We start from the raw sequence: 20,865 nt of genomic DNA, 5'->3' as shown, positions 1-20,865 counted from the left end.
AGGAAATGCGGGCACACTCTTCCATTCAGTAATTGTAGATAGGCTAAACAAAAATTAAGGGCCACCAGAGAAAGCAGGTCTTAGGGAAACTAAATCTCTTGGTTGTTCACAATTTAAACCCTAATGACTCACCTAATAATGAACCTTATATACACTCCAGAAGTGTAACACTTTGGCTTTGGAAGAAATTAAGATGGCCAACACACCGTCAAGATAGTCTATAGGGGCTGAACCTGCTACTTCTTTGGTATAAAGACTGTTTGATGGGAAAGTTGTTGCTACAAATGAATGCATCACCGCCTACTCTGAAATACATAGTCTTTCTGAGTTGCATAGAACACTGATAGGTTAAGTGACCCAATAACACAGGGTCATATAGTCAGTATGTCTCAGAGGTAGTGCAGAAACTCAGTTCTTGGTCCAGACAATTGCTTTCTCTCTACTACAAGAAGAGTTCTTAAACTAGATTCAATGATTTTATTTTTTAGAAAGAACTTTGGTAACTGTATTTCAATAAGATTGGTTTTCTTTGTAATCCTATGTATTTTATTTTGTGCATTTAAATTCATCATTCTGAGGAGTCCATAGGTTTTACCAGACTGCCAGAGGGGTCCATGAAATGCAACAAGGTTAAAGCTGCTGCAATATTCCAATCTATGTCTCAATTCATAATAGCATTGAAAATAGACATGGCACATCATTGGACAAAATAATTTTACATTCAATTACTATTTATTTCCTGACATGCCCTTGTCTACTCCCTCCCCAGATGTTAGTGCTCCTAACAGAAAAAAAACGTGTATTTATCTCGTATACATATGTATTTAATTTTTTGTGTGCATGTTACACTCAGGAGAATCAATGCTCCTTGAGGGTAGTAATTTTTGGTTTTGTATCTTCAGGCCTACTACAATGCCCAACACATAGGAGGAGCTTAATAAATGTTTCTTATGCAATGCTGAGCATATTAAGTAAAAACAAAATCAGCTTCTCTATTCAAGACATTTTCATATAACACTCCACAAGCTCCTCCCATGCAATCAGTGAGCTCCATATGATTTCAGAGTAAGCCTTGGCCAAATCATTATTGGTAAATCTGAGTCTGGTTGATACTGATTGAATATTACAGGACCTCCCCCATCTTTAACACATTCCTTTTCCTTCCCCAATCTTTTGGTTGGAAATAACCTCTCCTTTAAAATTCTCACGGCACTTTGGATTTCTCCTTTGTACCCATAATATTCTGCAGGGAGATCCTACTTGAATATGTACCACATTCCCGCCATTCACTCTGCAATAGACTATAAACGCCTTGACGGTGGCATCTCTGTTCCACCTACCCCAACTCCACTCCCCACTTCTAGTACCTACTAAAACATACACACACACACACATGCATGCACACGCAAATATACATATATACATGTATATCTCATATATACATAGTTTGCATCTATACATGTATGATAAAGGGAAGATACTTGAAATGTATATGTGTATATATGTGTGTGTATAAATACACCATGTGGATATGTGTATATATACATACACATATAGATATGTATAGACATAAGTCTTATATGTATAAAGTTTTTTTGAATTTTATCTTCCCATTAGAATATAAACTCATTGAAGGCAGGGGCTGTTTTATTTTTTCCTTTCTTTGTATTCCCAGTGCCTAGCAAAGAGCTGCCATGTAATAAATGCTCGTTAACTGACTACATGATTTTTCATCTCCGTATCTTCAGCACACTTTGAGAGTGTTTGTTGAGTGATGTTGAATTACGTCATGTAGAAATAAACCTGCATGCCAAGCCCTCCTTATTAAACAGTAGTAGCAGATTTGTGAGTAATTGAGAGATGTGCATACATTTAAAAAAGCAGACTTTGATTTTGCAGTGAAGCAAACCTATCCCTTTCTGAGCTAAGAATTCCATGGTTCATTAACTGGAGTCTCAGTAATAGTAAAAAAAAAAACAGTAGTAGGAGGCAGAAATTGAGTATAATGTTAAGAATATTTATTATATATCATTGCTGAGATTAGATGTAGCAAAGATAACATCTTTAATACTGAAGTTATTAGCTCTGTTATCCTGTAATAACTGATTCTTAATGCCAGAGTTAAATTCCAAAAATTCTAGTGGCATTTGCCTGGTAAAATAGCCATGCCCTGCTTATGTAAAGTGACTGTACTTTCAGTGATCTCAGAGAGCTCCACAGCCAAGGAATGCCCACGAATATCTTATTTCTGTGGAAGCTAAAACAAGAAGTGAAGTCTTTTATTCTCCAAATGAATATTAAGTAGATTCTTAACAAAGAAGGACTCTACCATGAAAAGATGTGAAGAGCATCTTTGCTCAAAGGGAGGAGTGACAATCACCTAGAGACTGTACATACATAACACCCCATTTTTCCTCCTCTTTTGTCAAAGAAGGGTTACAAATTCATGAAATTTTAAAAGACATAAGTGCTTTGAAGCCATCTATATCAACTTCCTCATTTTACAAATGAAGAAACTGAGGCTCAGAGATGTCAAGTGATTTTTTACAAGACTATAAAGGTAATTGGTGGTAGAGGTCCTCTGATTCTCGGGCTAGTATTTGTTGGTTTGTTTGTTTTTTATCCCAAAGACCAAAGAAGTTAAGGATGGGCCTAAAAGGGCATTTGGTTCAACCCCTGTCAGGGAACAGTAGAATCCCTGGACTGAATACAAGGCTAAAATCAAAACATAAAAAATATATATCCTATATCCATACTCACACAAACTTCCATCCTACAATGTAGAAGCTGTAGGCATTAAATGGAGGTATCAGCATCAGTAGTGAGGTGGCTAGATGTTAACAGAGTACCCGTATCAATAAAGAGTCTTGGGTTGCTGTGTCTAGAGTATTAATACATTTGCCCGGAGTTTTTCCAAATTAAAACTATTTTGTTTGTATGCAAAGCAAAGAAAGTAGTCTGACTTGACATATAAATTTTTAATTTTGATCAATCTGGAACCTTTTCAACCAAAAATAACTAAAGGATCACAGAGGCAATCAGCCTCGTACGGAGAAAGTTCAGCCACTCAATGGGGAGTTCTTCAATCAGCCATAAAATCAACAGTGTGTATCTAATGGCTTTCTTTTTAATGTAAGCATCGAACACCAAATCATGGTAGCCCACATTTTGCTGATCCCCTTTCATTCCCAGATTAAACCCACATGGATGGATCATCATCCTGCCATCTCCCCTACATTTCCATTTTAAATAATCATAAATAGAAAACCTCACTATTGTTGGGCACTCGTTATCTGTTGGTGGTGGCTGACTTTAGAAGTCTCAAAAATTGCACTAGATCCTTTTGAAGAGTCCATCCTCATCCTTGTCAGTCCCCAAATGCTTTCAGCTGAAAGACTCCTTATTGTATTCAAATCTTGTCCCATAAGCATTGTTCTGGTTACTCAGTTGATGGAGAGTCTTGGAAATTGAACTGGGTCCGCAGCAGAAAACACCAACTGTTTTCCTGGTAAGGATTAGGAAGGTAGGGGTAGGGAGTAGACAGCCACAAGGATAATTAATTCAGTACATGAAGATAAATGTATTGCATGAATTATGACTTGTATATCAAAATGGTTATTGCAAGCTCTTCTGATTATTGCATGTTATAAAGTGTATTATTTACCTCATTCCGTGCAGACAAGATCTCTGGACCAAATACCACTATTGGTACATATTCAATTCTAGTTAACAAAATGAATAAGTGAGTTTCCTAAAACTTTTCCATAATGGATAACCAGCACCAATCTGGGACAGCTGATTCTAGGGGGTTTTCTCCATTCATTTTCTTCTCATGAATCACCTCATATTTCTGTTCCAATGATTCCTCATTAGAAATGAGCAATAAGTGAAGAAAGAACTTTTCCATTCTAAGAGGTCATTTTAAAATCACAAAATTTCAATTCAAATTCAAAACAAAAAAATTAATGAGTATATGAAATCAATAACTTCACATACATGTGAACTTCATTAAGAAGGTTCCTATTATTCATTAACGCACATTTGTTCTTAAAGCATCGTCTAAACTAACTAAGCAAAGCCCCCTCTTCCTGAACACAGGCATTTAGTTGAAACTTTCTATTATACCTAACAGGAGACATTGTATATTGTAGTTATGTTTCTATCTTATCCCCACCCCACCTTGCAACACGGCTATAGAATTCACAAGGGCAGGAACCATGCTTTAGCTCAGTTTTCTACCTACCCTAAGGCCCAGCTCACTGCTCTATACTCAAAAGGCACATGATAAAAGTTTTTTGAGTAAATTAATAACAACAACTTTTATCCCTCCTGTAAGAGAGGGGGGAAGGAGCCCTAAGTCTGGCAGCCAAAGATCCTTCATTCAAGTCCTGGCTCCGCCAATTATTAGCTTTTTGGACTTTGAGCAAGTCTCTTAATCCAATTAGCCTTACATTCTCACTCTATAAAATGAGGAGGTTGGATTAGATGACTTGTAAGGTCTCGTCTAGCTTTAAATCTATGAAACTACAGAATTTACCCAGTACTTCAAGGTTTGCAAATTGCTTTCCATATAGTATGCTATTTGAGCCTCCAAACAAGATGCAATTTTAATTCTCATTTTACAGGTGAGAAAATTGACATTTTACAAATTCCTTTATATCAAGGTAAATTCCACAAATCGTTATCAGCTCAACTGATGTGCTATAGTGCATACCACTGAGCTGCTAATAATGGTACCTTCTTTAAAATACACACCTTAAAGGTGTGGCAAATGATCAGTTCAAAGGATCTTAATTAGACATTTAAATTAGAGAATATAAGGGAAAAATCAGAAGAACTGGGTCTGAGTGTGACATCAAACAGTAGTCGTATGTCTATCAGCACTTTGCTAATTAAAGGTTCATTCTCTTCACCTGTAAAATCAAGATACTAATGTTCATACTACCCACTTCTCAGGATTGTTGGGGAAAACATGCTCTTTAGGTTGTAATGCACAGCATAAATCTGTTTTGTTTTACTATTTTCCCGGATAGATCTAAGTGTATCAGGCAGTTAGGAAGCCCAAAAGTGTAGTCCTAGATGAACTACAGGAAGTATGTTCACGGTTCATTGACTGTGCAGGGTGGTCTCATGCAATCTTCCAGTTAGAGTGTGCTACCTTTAATTTCTCTTTTTCTCAATTCTTCTCTTGGATCCCTGGCACAGAAGTGGAAGGTGGACAATACAGAATAAGGAAAATGACAAAGAAAGAAGGAGGAGTGATAAAGACCAAAGAAAACTTTTATGTAAAGAAAAAGGCAGCCCTCTGAAGAATACATAAAATAAGATCTTTGACAGAAGGAACTATTTCTTATTTATTTTATTATATATGCCAGGGCCTACCTCTTCATGCAATAGGTGCCTTAGAAACATTTGCTTACATACAGAATGAATGTATACAAAAGCTAGAAATGACAGGAAATTGAGAAAAAAAATCTACTTATTCTTAATTATTTTTTTTCATTTGAGTAAATCTTAATCTTCTCTGACTATATTGTCAATATTTCTTAGTTTTCTTCTATTTGCTAAACCCCATTTTGTAATGTGAATGTTATTGTTATTGTTTTAATACTCATGAATTATATTGTTGCATAAAGCAGTATGAACAAATATGTTTGTTCACATAGCCCTCTATTTCTCACTTCTCTTTCCATTTCTCTCCATTTATGTGGTATTTTTTGTCTCAAAAAGTGGCTGATGCATCAAAAAGCTGCACTGCCCTTTCCTCAAATATTGTGTCTGAAAATCTAGGATAAACGATACATTTTAATTGGTATAAAGGATAGATTGCTAGAATTAAAGACGGGAAGATACAAATTCAATTTTCAGCCCTGGCACTTACTAGCTGTGTGTACTGGGAAAATCACTTAATTTCTCTAGGCCTTGGTTTCCACATGTATAAAATGGAAGGGTTGGACTCAATGAACTCTAAAATCCCTTCCAGCTCTAAATCAACACTCCTTTAAAGAACGGTCCCACAGCAGGCAGTGATAGTGTAATTCAAAATCTTAACAGCAGATGGTGCACATGAGCTCCTTTGAGACAGCTCAAAAATATAACCCAGTTTCTGAGCTATTGGCCAAGGGTTTTTTGTTCTTTTTTTATTTTTTCTTAAGTTTAAAAAGAAAAAGTGCTAACCAAAAAAACAGTGAGAACAATTTAGTGATTTCAGATGAATTAGCTACAAATGACCCTCTACTGGTAACTTTGATTTCTTAATTAAGCAACTTTAAGAAAGGAGAAATGATTCCAGGATTCTATCCCTATTCAGAATACAAATACCCTCATTAGCAATCGGTTCTAAAGGCAACGCAGTGGTTGACAGTGTAACTAACTGGAAGTGTCCAGATAGACTAAGACTTACCTCACCTTGTTTCTGCCCCCACACATACACAAGCAAGATGAAACTTACACAAACGTTCACATTGGATGGGAAGACATGCATGGGGCACATTGTTGGAGGCAGTACATGCACCAATAACTCCTTGAGGTTAGGGAATGTTTTATTCTTATCCTTGTATCCTCAATGCCTGGTAGAATGATTGGCACAAGGTAGGTACTTACTACTTGTTGATAGATTAACTAAAGGGAATATTGACAATGGGAAGATCAGAGAGCTGGAGAATTCTTAGAGAAGAATATAATAAGGAATTATATTTTTTGGGGGGGATGTGTAGAGTAGATTCAGACTATAGATAGTTAAGGCTGGTTGGTTGACATTAAATTTCCACTTCCAGTTAGTTAACTTATAAGCTTTCATGTTATGAATACCCTTTTCTACTACCCCCCCCCACCCTTATGAAGCCATAATATCACAGACATTCCTTTTTTCAAAAAGTATTTTCAAGTGCTTGTACAAGTTGGCTTTCATCTAACTTCCTTTACAGTTAGGGTCTAATATCTGAATTTTGGGTCTGAAATTATTTTCTGTCTACAGGAATAAAAGTTGTTTGGATCAGATGTGATCAGCTGCTATTGTCTCTTGCTGAAAACTCATAAGCAAAATCATGTCTCTTTGCATTTACTATATTTTAAATATCCTTATAAAATCACCTGTGGAGAAAGTTCTCTAAAAGTCCTATTCAGATGTTTCATTGTGGCATGGAAGTGATCCTTGTTTCTTGAATGCTAAGGCAATGAAGCAAAGCCTCTGACAAGTCCCACCATGTTGGAATAGCTTTGATTTTAGTCACTGGAGCAGACTGTCTCCATTTTCTGAGAGCAAACTTAGCTAATTACAAAGAGATATATGACCAGGATACTGGCCTCTTGGTGATGATTTTTTTTCATGACAAGTCATTAAACAAAGAAAAAGAAAATCCCTCAGTACTGGGGAGCATATTTCTACCTCTGAAGTGATGGTGGCAGAGTGATGAGAAAGCAGGCAAAGCATTCTATGAAACATAGTTTGTAGACCTTCTACAAATTTCGAATGACTACTAGTGCTCAGACTTTGGGAAGCACATGGACAGGGCTTACATGTGCTGAGCAGGTATGTATCATTGTGATCTCTAGAGATAAATTCTGAATTGATGAAATCACAGCTCCATTGGAATACTGAAATGAGTAAACACTATTCAAGGCTCAGCTGGAGTGCTATTTCCTATGGGAAACTTTACTTGAGTCCCTAGTAATTAGTGCTCCATTCTTCCTTATTCTATTTTATTATCTTATATTTACTCATCTACTTCCACGTCATATGCTTTAGCATATAAGATCCTCAAATGCTAGGGAATGTTGAATTTTTGTCTTTTTCCCCTACTGTCTTTGAGAGACCAGGAACTTAATATACATATATTGAAGCAAATTGAAATTTCATCATTTAAAAATTAATTTTCCTATTTTTAAACTTAATTGTTTAAAAGCAAAAGAGCAAGTTTCATCAGTAAAAGAACCAAAGTTCAGATCATGCTAAACCTACAATATCCAAATGAGGATTTATAGTCTCTCTGCCACAGAGATGGAAGGAAGAAGCTGGGCCAATGGTACATACTGTTGATAAACACATATCAAATTAAAGGGGTCTGTACCACCTCCAATTTCTAGTTCTTCCTGACTCTAGATTTAAAGTGAAGAAAGTACTCACATAAAAGTGGTCATGTTACTCCTTAATAAATTTCAGTTAGAGATAAACAGTGCAGAGTTAAGAATAAAAAAAAGGATTTTTTTCTCCCTTCTGTTGCGTCGAGAATATCCACACACTTAGGGGAATAACTCCACCAGTGTGAATAGCCTCAGAAAGAAGTTCATACTGAGATTCCTGCTGCTGAAAAACAGTTGAAAAACAAGGTGCAGTAAGTTTTAATGTGATTTCTAAGGTGACTGTAAATTAAGCTGGCAGAACCCCAGTATTTATTGAGAGAATAACAACTGAAGACAAGGATAGTTAAATAAAAGTTTGAGACATGGATTAACTTATTCTAGACAGAATGAAACCTTCAAATCCTTGTTTCAAATGAGATACCTTTGTTGTACATAAACTCCCATATTGTTAGAACTAAAAAGACTCTCAGTATGTATCTAGTTCAATCTGCTAATATTCAAAATGAGAAAAGAGATCTAAAGATGTTAAGTGACTTTTCAGGTAACATGGACAGACAGCTAAGTGGGGGAGGTGGGACTAGAATGCAGATCTTCTGACTTTCAGGTTGGCAATTTTTCCCCCTTACACTATAATGCTACCAGATGTCATTTATATAGCTATAATGTGTTATCATTTCCTTATTAAAAAAAACTGAGGCATGATGGCTTTGGAATCAGAGGTCCTGGATTCAAATACTACCTCTGACACTACTTGCATAGCCTCAGTAAGTAATTTAACCACTCTGGGCCCCAGCTATAAAAAAGGAAGTTATATTATATAGCTTCTTGAGTCCCTTTCAGATGTAAATCAATGATTCTATGATCTTATTCATGAGAAGAAAAAGTCAGCTAGTCTATGGTAGGTAATTATCTTGGTGGAGTCAAAACAATCCTAGACTTAAGTAGATATTAATGAGTCTCTTAAATTCCATGAGTCTCAGTTTCCTCACCTGTAAAATGAGGATAATAGCACCTACATGAAAGAGTTTGACGTTGATGGATGAACTACTATATGTAGAGAGCTTTGCAAATGTTAAAATACTATATAAACATCAACTCAATTACATTACCATCGAGGTAGCTAGGTAGCACGGTGGATAGAGTTGCTAAAGTCAGGAAGACCTGGGTTCAAATCCAAACTCACATACTTACTAGCTGTGTGATTCTGGGCTAATTGCTTAACCTCCATCTGCCTCAGTTTCCTCAAATGGAAAATGGAAAAAATAATAGCACCAACTGCCCTGTGCTTTTGGGAAGATAGAATGAAATAATATTTGGAAAGTTTAGCACAGTGCTTCGCACATAGTATAGGTGCTTAATAAATTAACGTTCCCTTCCCAAATAAGGAAGTGTTTCCTCTGGTGGCGACCCAAATGCAAATACATGACCCTAAGCCAAGGGATATTTAGGCATAGTGAAGTGATCTGAGTGAGCCCAATGCATCTGATATAGCCAAACAATATGTCAACAAATATTGACAATGACAAACTTCAGACAGCTTGTGAAATATTAGAGGAGTAATTAAAAAAAATTATATTTTGGGGGGATATGTAGAGTAGGGTCAGAGTATAGACAGTCAAGTCTGGTTGGCTGACATAAATTTTCTATCATGCTTATTTTTATAAAGATACTAAATACCATAATGTGTGTTCATGTTATAAACACCCTCTTCTCCTCCCCCTTTATATTTTATGAAACCATAATATCGCAGACATTCTATTTTCCAAAAGTATTTTCAAGTGTTTGTACAAGTTAGCTTTTAACTAACTTACTTTGTACTGAGGGTTTAATGTCTGAATTCCGGGTCAGAATTATATTCTGGCTAGAGGAATAATGGGCATTTGGGGGCAGATATGATCAGTTTCATCCAACTCAGTGACATGACTGGTCTTGAGCCCATCATATGAAAAGATCTATATTTTGCATATATATGCATATTTATGTATGCATTTCCATGTTTTCTTCATGAAAATGTTCCTTTATGAGAGAGAAAAGGAGGGAGAGAGAGAGATAGAGATAGAGAGAGAGAATGTGTGAGAGAGAGAGAGAGAGAGAGAGAGAGACAAAGGGAGAGAGAGAAGAGTGAAGGAATGAAGGAGAGAAAGAAAGAGGGAGGAAAAAATTGTATTGGCTAAGCTACTGACCAAGAATGAATTGTAGGCTCAGCTGAGCAGTAGATGGGATGAAACAAAGAATTCCATCTGGGTAGACGAATGAAGATGATAAGTGAAAAAAAAAGTAAAATAAATCACTTAATATATTTGAAGAAAGTGCTAGAAGTGGTATCTAGAGTGGTCTTGAATGGGGAGTCAGGGAGGTATAGGAATAATCAATTTATCTTTAAAAAGGAAGCCCTAGTAATAGAACCTTAGGGAAGTTGGTGCTTGGTGGCTAGGTGAGCTCAGGAAAGCTGGAAACTTGAATGCATGTTGAAATCTGAGTAGAAATAAGAACTAGGAATGAAAAGACAGACAGCTCCGGGAACCAAGCAGAGGATGACTGCTGTGTGTGTGTGTGTGTGTGTGTGTATGTGTGTGCATGTGTGTGTGTGTGTGTGTGTGCGCGCGTGCATGTGTGTATTTTCTAATTAGGAAGGTTTCAGGAGATGAGGGAGGAGAAAATATTCTTGAAAAAGTCTCAAGGAAGTAGCCCTAATCAGAGCAGTGAAATAAAAAAGAACACTTAAAGTCAGCAGTACCTAGCTGGTTAACTTTGGGCAACTCCCTTGATTCTCCCCAAGTTCCCTCATCTGTTATATGAGAGGATTAGCCTAGATTCGCTTCAGTTGAATTTAGCAAACATTCATTACACACCTACAAGACCCAAAGCATTGTGCTAAGTCCTAAAGATATAAAGATGAAAAATATCACTTTATCTGACATCAAGGTCCTTATAATCTACTTGAAGTGAGGAGGGAGATATAACAAATAAGTATGATCCAAGGTGGAGTGTGAAAGAAGCAAAGGAGGGATGCAGGCAAAATATTCTAAGAAAAGTTGAAAAAAAAAGAGATTATTTCCAGTTAAGGGAAGAGGGATGGGGAGTTATCAGGAAAGGCTTTGTGGATGAGGTAGACCTGAACTGAGCTTACATTAATGCATGGTACTTAGAGATAAGCGGAAACAGTAGATCTGTTTGATTGAAATCTAGAAGATAATATGGCCAATCATATGAAATAATGGAAATCAGATCGTAAAGAGCCTTAGTTTTAATAGCATGCATTTTATTCTATAAGCAATAGAGAGGCAGAGATGCTTTTTCAGCAGGTGAGTAATATGGCAAGAGTTGTACATGAGGAAGATGATTTTGATGGCTCCATGAAGGACAATCTGGAGCAGAAAAGACTGGAGGAAGGGAGGCCAGTTAGGAGGCTATTACAACAATCCAGGGTCACCTCCTTGAAATTATGAGACATAAGTGGACTATATTATTTTTGCTTATTTGAGGTTAATTACAGCATTTCTATGTGCAAGTTTTCATAGTCACTCTTTAATTCTAATAATATTTACACAGAGCTTTAAAATTTGCAAAGCACTCTGTATGTGTTATCTGATATTATCTTCATAACAACCCTGGGAAGTAGGGGCTATTATTGCACCATTGTACAAATGAGGTAACTGAAGCAGACAGAGGTTAAGTCACACAGCTGGATAAGAGTCCAAGGCCAGAATCACAATCAAGACTTCCTGACTCCAGATCTAGTGCTCCATCCCCTGTACCACCTACCTGCCATCTAAAGCTCATCTAAAAACAAAGTCCTCTGATAATGCATCCTAAAATATTTCAATATTACATTTACATCAGCCACTATGATATCTTAGAAAAGCAAGCATAGCAAGGGATGATATTCATTTAATCACTAACCACTTTTCAAAATCCTGTAGGATCACTACTTACCCTCTGTTACATTTGGCTATTTCATCAAAGAGAAGTTTCCATCGAGGTCTTCCAATAAAAAGTCTAGAATTCAGTGCTTGATACTTTTCACCGATTATTTTCTGCCAAAAATACAATGTTTCATTCTGCATGATTTACAGATTTTTCAAGATAACCCATTGCTCTGACATTATTCCGACTAACACCATGGCTCCCTACCAAAGCACTGGAATGAAGAACATTTAAGAATTAAGTGACAAGGCATTAACGATTACTTTTATGCATTATTCCTTTCCCCTTTTTCCTTTAATTCCTACAATTGTCTTGAATGACATTCTTACAAATTGCTGATTTTCTTTGACTTATTTGTTTCCACAGGTTTTTTTTAAACAACCATAGTATGTTAACAAAGAATGTGTTCTAATTACTCATTCTTGGCGTAGATATTTTATAGATGCTGTTACAACACAAAGACTAGCGTCGTAGCTGACTCATCATACAAAGTGAAGTACTACAAACGAACACCATAAATTTGGAAATATGTTCGCAGTCATGATAAGCTTAATATAATAGTCTGAAGGTCTAGGTGCAGTACCAACATATACAGTGGTCTCTCATGAGATGCTTATTGACTAAAGGATGCTTACAATTGACCAGAAAAAAATGGAACTGAATAAAGGAGGTGGAACAGAGAGGGATCTGCTGTTGCTAACAAGCAGAGCACTAGACAAGGAGTTGAAGCATAAATCAGGACATTATCTGTGGTAGAATGGCACCTAGCCATACCTACTTTGTAGGACAGTATACAAATGAAAGACAAAAAATTCTAAAGTTAAATCATAACCAGTGAACTAAGTCCTCCATAAAGCACTACAGGAATGTGAGTTGTTGTGGTTATCATTATTATTGTGGTTATTGAGGTACCCTAGTTACACATGTTCACCTCACTCTTCAATGCTAGATTTTCCTGTAAGGAAATTAGGCCAAATGTACATTTATCTTCCCTCTCTATTGCCACCCTCCCACCTCCAACCCATCATAGAGAACCTTCATGAAAGCATACCTACTGGTACAGGCTGCATGTAGACCACTGGAAGGTACTGATAGCTTCAAGGATAAGCAAAAAATTTTAAGCACAAGATTCTGAAGAGAAGGCCCTTGGGACAGAATGTCTTTAAAATGCCTTAATGACAGCTTTTTGCTTGATGGCTTCTTGTCTAAATTTCCTGAGGGCTTCAGCTGCTATGCCAGATCTCCCCACATCAGGCCTGATAAGCCTGCTACAGTTTCAAACAGCCTTAGTCACATACCTGTATTCCATCTGTTTGACTGAGGTACAGCTGGATGTTCACGTAGTCAGGTCGGTTCTCCTGCCAAAGCTGGGAGGATATTAACAAGAAAAAAAGATACCAGCGCATTGTTTTTTTCCTGTACACATTATTTCCTGCCAAATTCTATGTTCTTGTGATTCTAAATTCTGCCAATATTTGGGACTTCCATATCACATATCCAATTCGGTACAAAATATTGTTTCTAGGTACTGAGGAAGATACAAGATTTAGAGAAAATATAGTCCTTGTCCTTATGGAGCATATAGTTGGTAAGTATATTACAGAAAGGTACAAAAAGTGCCATGTGATGTCTGAGAAGAGCTCAAGAGTCAAAGAACGAGAAGGGATTGGGGGCATTTGAGTTGAGTATTAAAGGACTGATAGTGACCTATTAGGAGAAAAGGATGAGAAAAAGCATTCTAGGAATAGGGAACAATGTGAGCAAAGCTAAAATTAGGAAAACACAGGGGATTCAGGGCATTGCTAGTGCCTTGTCTCTGAGATTACCTTCTTTGCATATATCTCATATGTACATTCATGTTGTCTCCCTCATTTGAATGTGAGCTCCTTGAGGACAGGGACTATATTTTTAATCTTTTTTATATCTCCAGGGCTTAAAACAGTTTTTGACACACCGTAAGCATTTAATTACTGTTTATTGACTGATTGACTAACAGGCAACAATGGAGAGATATGATTATACTGATGCATAAGGAAAATTAGTCAGGCAATAATGAAGGATAAAATGGATGGCAGAGTGAATTGATATGGATAGCCCTCCATAAAGGGGAAGCCATTTCAATAATCCAGATGGGTTGTAATGATGTCTCGTGGAGGGTTCTCACCATGGTGGTAACAATAGGAAGGCCATAAAAAGAAAGAGATTTAAGAGATGTTGCTGAGGTAGACTTAATAGAAGTTCATACTGATTGCCTAAGAGCCTCAAGTTTTCAAATAAGTGAGACTGGGCGGCATCACTAACAGAAAACTATGAAATTAAAATGCAGGAGCAGGTCTAAAAGGCAAGATCAAATTTCAGTCTTGAATATCATGAGTTTTAAGTAATGGTGAGAAATTTAGATGCGGCTATTCTTTAGGTAGTTATAGTTACAGGTCTGGAACTCAGAAGAGAGGACAGAGAGAAAGATAATGACTTGAGGGGCATCTACACAGAAATGGTATTTTAAAGCTTGAGAGTGAATGGGATTGCCAAGGGAGAATTTAGAAGACAGTCAGAGGAATGCCCCTAATGGAACACTCAATTTAGGAGATTAAAAAGAATTAAGAGCCAATGAAAGTGAAATAAAAATAATAATAATAAATACCTAGCATTTATATAGTGCTCTAAGATTTGCAAAGGACTTTACAAAAACTATCTCATTTGATCTGCACAACAACCCTGGGAAGTAAATGCTATTACGACCTTCATTTTACAGTACAGGAAACACTATTAGAGTCAGTTGAGGAAACTGAGAAAGGAAGTAGTTAAGTGACTTGCCCAAGGTCACACAGATAATAAGTGGCTGAGGCTGGATTTAACCTCAGGTCTTCCTGATTCCAGGCCCAGTGCTATATTCACTGCACTACCAAGCTCCTCCAGAACTGAAGAATGAGGATTAAAAATAAGTTTACGAAAAGGATAAGGTAGACCTTTAAGAGAATTGTTTCATTAAGAGTGGTGGGCAAAACAGTCAGACTGCAAAAGGTTAAGGAGAGTATGAATAATGAGAAAGTACAGGCAAGAACTCAATTAATCACCAAGCATTTATTAGTTACCAACTATGTGTTAGGAACCAGGGTCCTTGCAGGGTATAGGAAGGCAAAAACAAACATCCCTGCCCTCATTGTCTCTGGGAAAATGAGATGTGTATGTACACACAGATATACTCTGTGTGTGTGTGTGTGTGTGTGTGTGTGTGTGTGTGTGTGTAAAATAAATACAAAGTAAGTGGTTGAAGGGGAGGCACCCCCATCTGGGAGCATCAACAAAGGCCTCATGAGGGATATTGCACTTAAAAGGGCCTTGAAAAAGGCTAGGGATTCTAATAGACAGGTAAGGAAGGATTACATTTCAGCGATGGTACACAGTGTGACTAACGGTAAGAAAGGCAATTTGGTTTGCTAGCGGAGTATAAGTAGAGAAAAGTAGAAGTCTAGAAAGTAAATAGGAGTTAGAGTGATTTTAAATGTCATAGAAGATTTTGTATCTGATCCTAGAGGTTATGGGGAGCCAGTGAAGTTTACCGAGGAGTAACTTGGTCAGACCCATATTTTAGGAAAATCACTTTGACAGCTCTAGAGAATAGACTGAAAAAGAGAGAGATTTGAGGGAATGTGACCAATTAGGAGGTATTTACAATAGTCCAGGTGATTGGGGTCTGAACAAGTGTGGAAGCAAATGAGGAATCTATGCACATTTTGGAAAAGTTACAAAGATAAGACATTCTTAATTATAAGTAATGAATAATATTTTTAGGTCTAATAATTACTTTGGTTCTACGCTTCTATCCATTCAATTGGGATTTGCCAAGAAGAAATGTAAGTGACAACTCAGAAAATGGTGTTTAATTTACTTTGCAATTTTCAATTCCTACCCTTTAGTTAAAACACATTTTAAATGCCTCCTCCTCCATGAAGCTTTGGAAGCTTTGCTTGCTCCCCCAGGTCAGTAACAAGCTTCTCCCTTGGCCCCCACATAACACTTTTGTTATATTCCTCTATCACACTCAGCGTGTACTATTTATTATGTATTGTAATTGCACATGCTTATACTTTCTCTTGTCACTAAACTGTAAGCTCAGGGGGCAGCAACTTTGTGTTACCTAAACTTCGAATCTTTCTCAGGACCAGGGATAAGATTCAGTATATAGTAGGTTCAGAGCACGGTAGGAGTTTAAAAAATGTTTGTTAAATTGAATTGTTTGGTGCCTACCTAGTCATAACAAATAAAGATGGCACTTTCAGTTCAGTCCCTAAAGCTCTTCAGGACAGGTATAAAGATTACCTGTAGAGCATGTACTCCCTAAAGGCATCCAGTAAGAACTTAGATTCAAAATCCTCCTTAGAACCCAACCGGGTTGTTAGCACCTTCACAGGGTTGCTGTGCAGAAAGAGCTTTGAAAACCTTAAAGTGCTATAGAAAAGTGTGCTTATAATTAGTAAAATAGCACAATACTTTGCACATAGCAGAAACTTAATACATTTTTTTTTGCTGAATGAATGATCACAAAGAAGAATCTCAGAATTTTGCAATTAGAAAAAGATGGAAAAGCTGTTCCTTTCTCCCTTTTCTAAGATGTTTCCCTGAACATAATTGGGGGAGGAGAGATGTCATCAGTTTAGAACTGGGAGATGACCTCAGAGGTCCTTTAGTCTTCATTTTGCAGACAAGGAAATTGAAGTGCAGAGAGGTTCAGGTCTCACCAGGAGTGAATGGTTGAGCTCCAATGTGAGATCTCAGATCTTTGCCTCTCAATCCACTGATTTTTCCACTACCATGCTGAGGTTATACATTCAACCACTCTGCTTCCCTGATAAAGCTAACTGTGATCTCCCTACCCTTTCACCCCCAGAGCCCTGTTTTTCTTTGTTTTTCCATAGAGCTTCATGACACATTGGTCACTATTGACAACAATCCAGCTGATTCTTTTAAATGGTGTTTTAAATGGTATAAATGAAAGGCCAGTATCAAAAAGAGCTGGCATTTATGCCCTGGGGGAAAAAAGAACACCCATCAATTGTGACTTTACCAAATTACCTTGTTATGCAGCACACAGAGTAAATCTGCAAACCAATGAAAGGACTTGATATCCCTGCACACCCAGATGAAATACAGTCTTCTGAGCTTGTATGGTCTCCAGTCATCCCTTTAAAATTAAAATGCCATGTTAGGGAATAAGGCAGCAAAAAAGCAATTAGAGGCATGCCTTAGAAAATTTACTTGCTATTAGAAAACAATTAATAAGTAGAGCAGCCTATTTACATCTTGGTGTCTGAAGATGTATCGGTGGTTGAAGGTCCCACATGAATTTAAAATAAAACACTGGTACCAAAGCTCCGTGTAGTGATGCATGAATCCCAAGAGTAAAACATTTATACCTGAGGGTTGTCACCGTATCACCTGTCTGATAAATCAACGAAAAACCTCTGACACATAATTCAGAATAATACCAGTCCTGAACTCTTAGAGGGGAAAAAACAAACTGGATTTCCCTGGATCTTGTGGCTGAAGAGATCTCACTCCAAAGGTCATTTGATCTTGACCTATCTTCCCAGAAATCCCGCCCAAGAACCATTCCAGAAAATGGGTTGTTTACCCTACTTTTAAAAATCTTCAGGGGAGAATATTGCACAATGCCCCTATGTAATGGATTCCAGTGTCACACATTCCAAGAGTCTGTGTTCCTTTTTATTATGATGATGTACTAGTTCTGAGGTTAAGAATTTGTTCTCCCAACAAAGGGGATGTCCAAATAGTCTCTAATGCGCTATTGAAAACAAATTACTCTGGCCTGAAAAATATGGTTATTTTTCTAAGTATTTCTAATGTCCCTAAATTTACACAAGGCATCTGATGGATGGAGAGGAGAGAAAAACACAACACATATAAATACATTTTTTCTTGCTTATTCTCTATTTTTACATTCCCCAAAATAGACTTTTAATGTAAAGGTTTATGTCTGCTTTAGAAAGAGACAAGAACTTTTTCTTTTTTTGTTAATTTCCTGCTGACATTTTTCTTGAGAGATTTTATGCCAAATAAGACCATTCAGTGAACTTCTGCTGACAGTCTCCAATTTAAAGCAGCTGATGGCAGAACATTTTCTGGTTAAGGAATCTTACCTTTGGATCCTCTCCATTGTGGCCTGGCTGAATCAGTTGGGTGACCCTCATAGCAGAGCTCAAGAGTTAACTCTGTTTTTATTTTTCTTCTTGTATTTTTTTAAGCAATCATGATATAGTTTACAGAGGAATTCAGATATTAAATAAGAACTAATATTCCTTGTTGTTTTAAGGTATTTTGTTGCCTTTCATATATTTTGCCATAGTAAATTATATTCCCTATATTGGGCCAAAAGAAGAATATTAAGATTATAATCTCTCTCTCTCTCTCTCTCTCTCTCTCTCTCTCTCTCTCTCTCTCTCTCTCTCTCTCTCTCCCTCTCTCTTCCTTTCCATTTCATACTTAACTGATTGCTATTTCCTCATTGTCTGACTATTCCATTTCACCAGAATTTTAGAAAGAATTGACTAATAAATCTTGCTAAGTTGTTGATAGGGGCCAAACTACATATTAAGTTCAATTTGAGGTCCAGGCCTTCATTAGAAGCATAATTATGGTCAATAAAAGATTCCAAATGGGCATATCCTCTCTAATTTTGAACAGATTTCAATTAAAATTGTACAAGTACAAGTTACAGAGACAGGATATTATACACTGTGAGATGTATAATATATAAAACTACTAGTGAAAATAAGGAAACAAACATTTCTGATGGAGGAAGTCTGATTTTTTTTCTAAGCTACATAGTTTTCTTCTCTAAAATATTTATTTTAACGTATTTTTTTAAAAACTTCTGACTCCCAAATTATCTCCTTCCCTCCAGCTTGTCCCCAACCTTTGACAAGGAAGGCAATATGATACCAATTATTCATGTGAAGTCATGCAAAACATATTTCCATATTAGCTATGTTATGTTAAAAAGATAGCAAGAAAAATAAAGTGGAAAAAGTATGCTTCAATTTCTTTCAGAACTCATCAATTTTCTCTCTGGAGGTGGATGGCAAGTTTTCATCATGAGTTCTTTGGAATAGTCCTGGATCATTTTATTGATTAGAGTATTAGCTATACTTTGATACTATGGCTAGGATACATGCTTTTTTAAAAAATGACCCCACATTGAACATTCTATCTCCACTAACAATGATCTATTTCTAAAAGGGAAGATTAAAACTCCAAGACATTTGGAAAGGGCCAATCCAGTTTTCAAAAAATTGACAATTTCAGGTAATAACATTTTATGTACTATAAACTTAGGATTCTTCAATAGGACGATAGAGGGGCCTGTTTGTTTCTAGCTTATATAAAAAGACTAATAGTGCCCCTTGAAACCAGGTCACATTGAATCCAACTTCCTCAAAACTAACTATTAAGAAAAAGGAAATGTAGAAAATCATTAGAAACAGGATAAGGTATTTCTGAACCATAAGCAAACATTTGAAAAGTAGATCCCCATGGATTACTATGGTCTTAACTCTTTACCATGACATGTGCAATTTCATTCATCACAAAACACTTATACCCGTAGGACTGCAGGTATTTTTCTTCTTACAAAATTCAAAAGTATCCCAACTCCATCATTCCCACTCTAGTTCTGCTGGGAAAAAAAAAAAAACTTCAAGAGTTCTTTTTTTTTTAAATCATTATTTATTTATTTAACATTTTTAGTTTTCAGCATTAATTTTCACAAGTTTGAATTACAAATTTTCTCCCCATTTCTACCCTCCCCCACTTCAAGATGGCATATATTCTGATTGCCCCATTCCTCAGTCAGCCCTCCCTTCTGTCACCCCACTCCCCTCCCATCCCCTTTTCCCTTACTTTCTTGTAGGGCAAGATAGATTTTTATGCCCCGTTGCTTGTATATCTTACTTCCTAGTTGCATGACAAAACTTTTGTTTTGAACATCTGCTTTTAAAACTTTGAGTTACAAGTTCTCTCCCCTCTTCTCTCCCCAACCACCCTCCCTAAGAAGGCAAGCAATTCAACCTAGGCCACATGTGTATCATTATGTAAAACCCTTCCACAATACTCATGTTGTGAAAGACTAACTATATTTTGCTCCTTCCTATCCTGTCCCCCTTTATTCAGTTTTCTCCCTTGACCCTGTCCCTTCTCAAAAGTGTTTGCTTTTGATTACCTTCTCCCCCATCTGCCCTCTCTTGTGTCATCCCTCCTTTTTTTATCTCCTTCCTCCTTCTTTCCTGTGGGGTAAGATATCCAATTGAGTGTGTATGTTATTCCCTCCTCAGGTCAAATCCGATGAAAGCAAGATTCACTCTTTCTCCCTCACTTGTCCCCTCTTCCCTCCCAACAGAACTGCTTTTACTCGCCACTTTTATGCGAGATAACTTACCCCATTCTATCTTTCTATCTCTCCCTTTCTCCCTCTCTCAATATATTCCTCTCTCATCCCTTAATTTGATTTTATTTTTTTAGATATCATCCCTTCATATTCAACTCACCCTGTGCCCTCTCTCTTTCTCTCTCTCGCTCTCTCTCTCTCTCTCTCTCTCTCTCTCTCGCTCTCTCTCTCTGTATATACATATATATATATATATATATACATATATATACACACATACATATACACATATATATTTATACACATACACACACATACATATATATGTGTGTGTATGTGTGTGTATGTATGTATGTATATATATATATATATATATATATATATATATATATATATATATATATGCATATTCCCTTCAGCTACCCTAATACTGAGGTGTCATGAATCATACA

At 36.7% G+C, this 20,865-nt stretch overlaps 1 protein-coding gene across 2 annotated transcripts in view; it reads right to left on the bottom strand.

The window, feature by feature from the left end:
- Nucleotides 1-2,945: 2,945 nt before the first annotated feature.
- The window catches only part of NOX4 (NADPH oxidase 4), a 246,095-nt gene continuing 228,175 nt past the window's right edge, over nucleotides 2,946-20,865 (bottom strand). For both annotated transcript variants that reach the window (XM_036745642.1, XM_036745643.1), the window contains 4 exons: nucleotides 17,086-17,194; nucleotides 13,308-13,376; nucleotides 12,019-12,119; nucleotides 2,946-3,505 (listed from right to left, as the gene is read on the bottom strand). In XM_036745642.1, coding sequence (XP_036601537.1) covers nucleotides 3,385-3,505; nucleotides 12,019-12,119; nucleotides 13,308-13,376; nucleotides 17,086-17,194 — 400 coding nt within the window. In that variant the 3' untranslated portion in view covers nucleotides 2,946-3,384. The remainder of the gene's footprint in view (nucleotides 3,506-12,018; nucleotides 12,120-13,307; nucleotides 13,377-17,085; nucleotides 17,195-20,865) is intronic.

This window comes from Trichosurus vulpecula, chromosome 2 (assembly GCF_011100635.1).
Source record: "Trichosurus vulpecula isolate mTriVul1 chromosome 2, mTriVul1.pri, whole genome shotgun sequence".
Taxonomy (NCBI): domain Eukaryota; kingdom Metazoa; phylum Chordata; class Mammalia; order Diprotodontia; family Phalangeridae; genus Trichosurus; species Trichosurus vulpecula.
The sequence above is the reverse complement of the archived record's forward strand: the minus strand, read 5'-3'. Positions and strand labels throughout refer to the sequence as shown.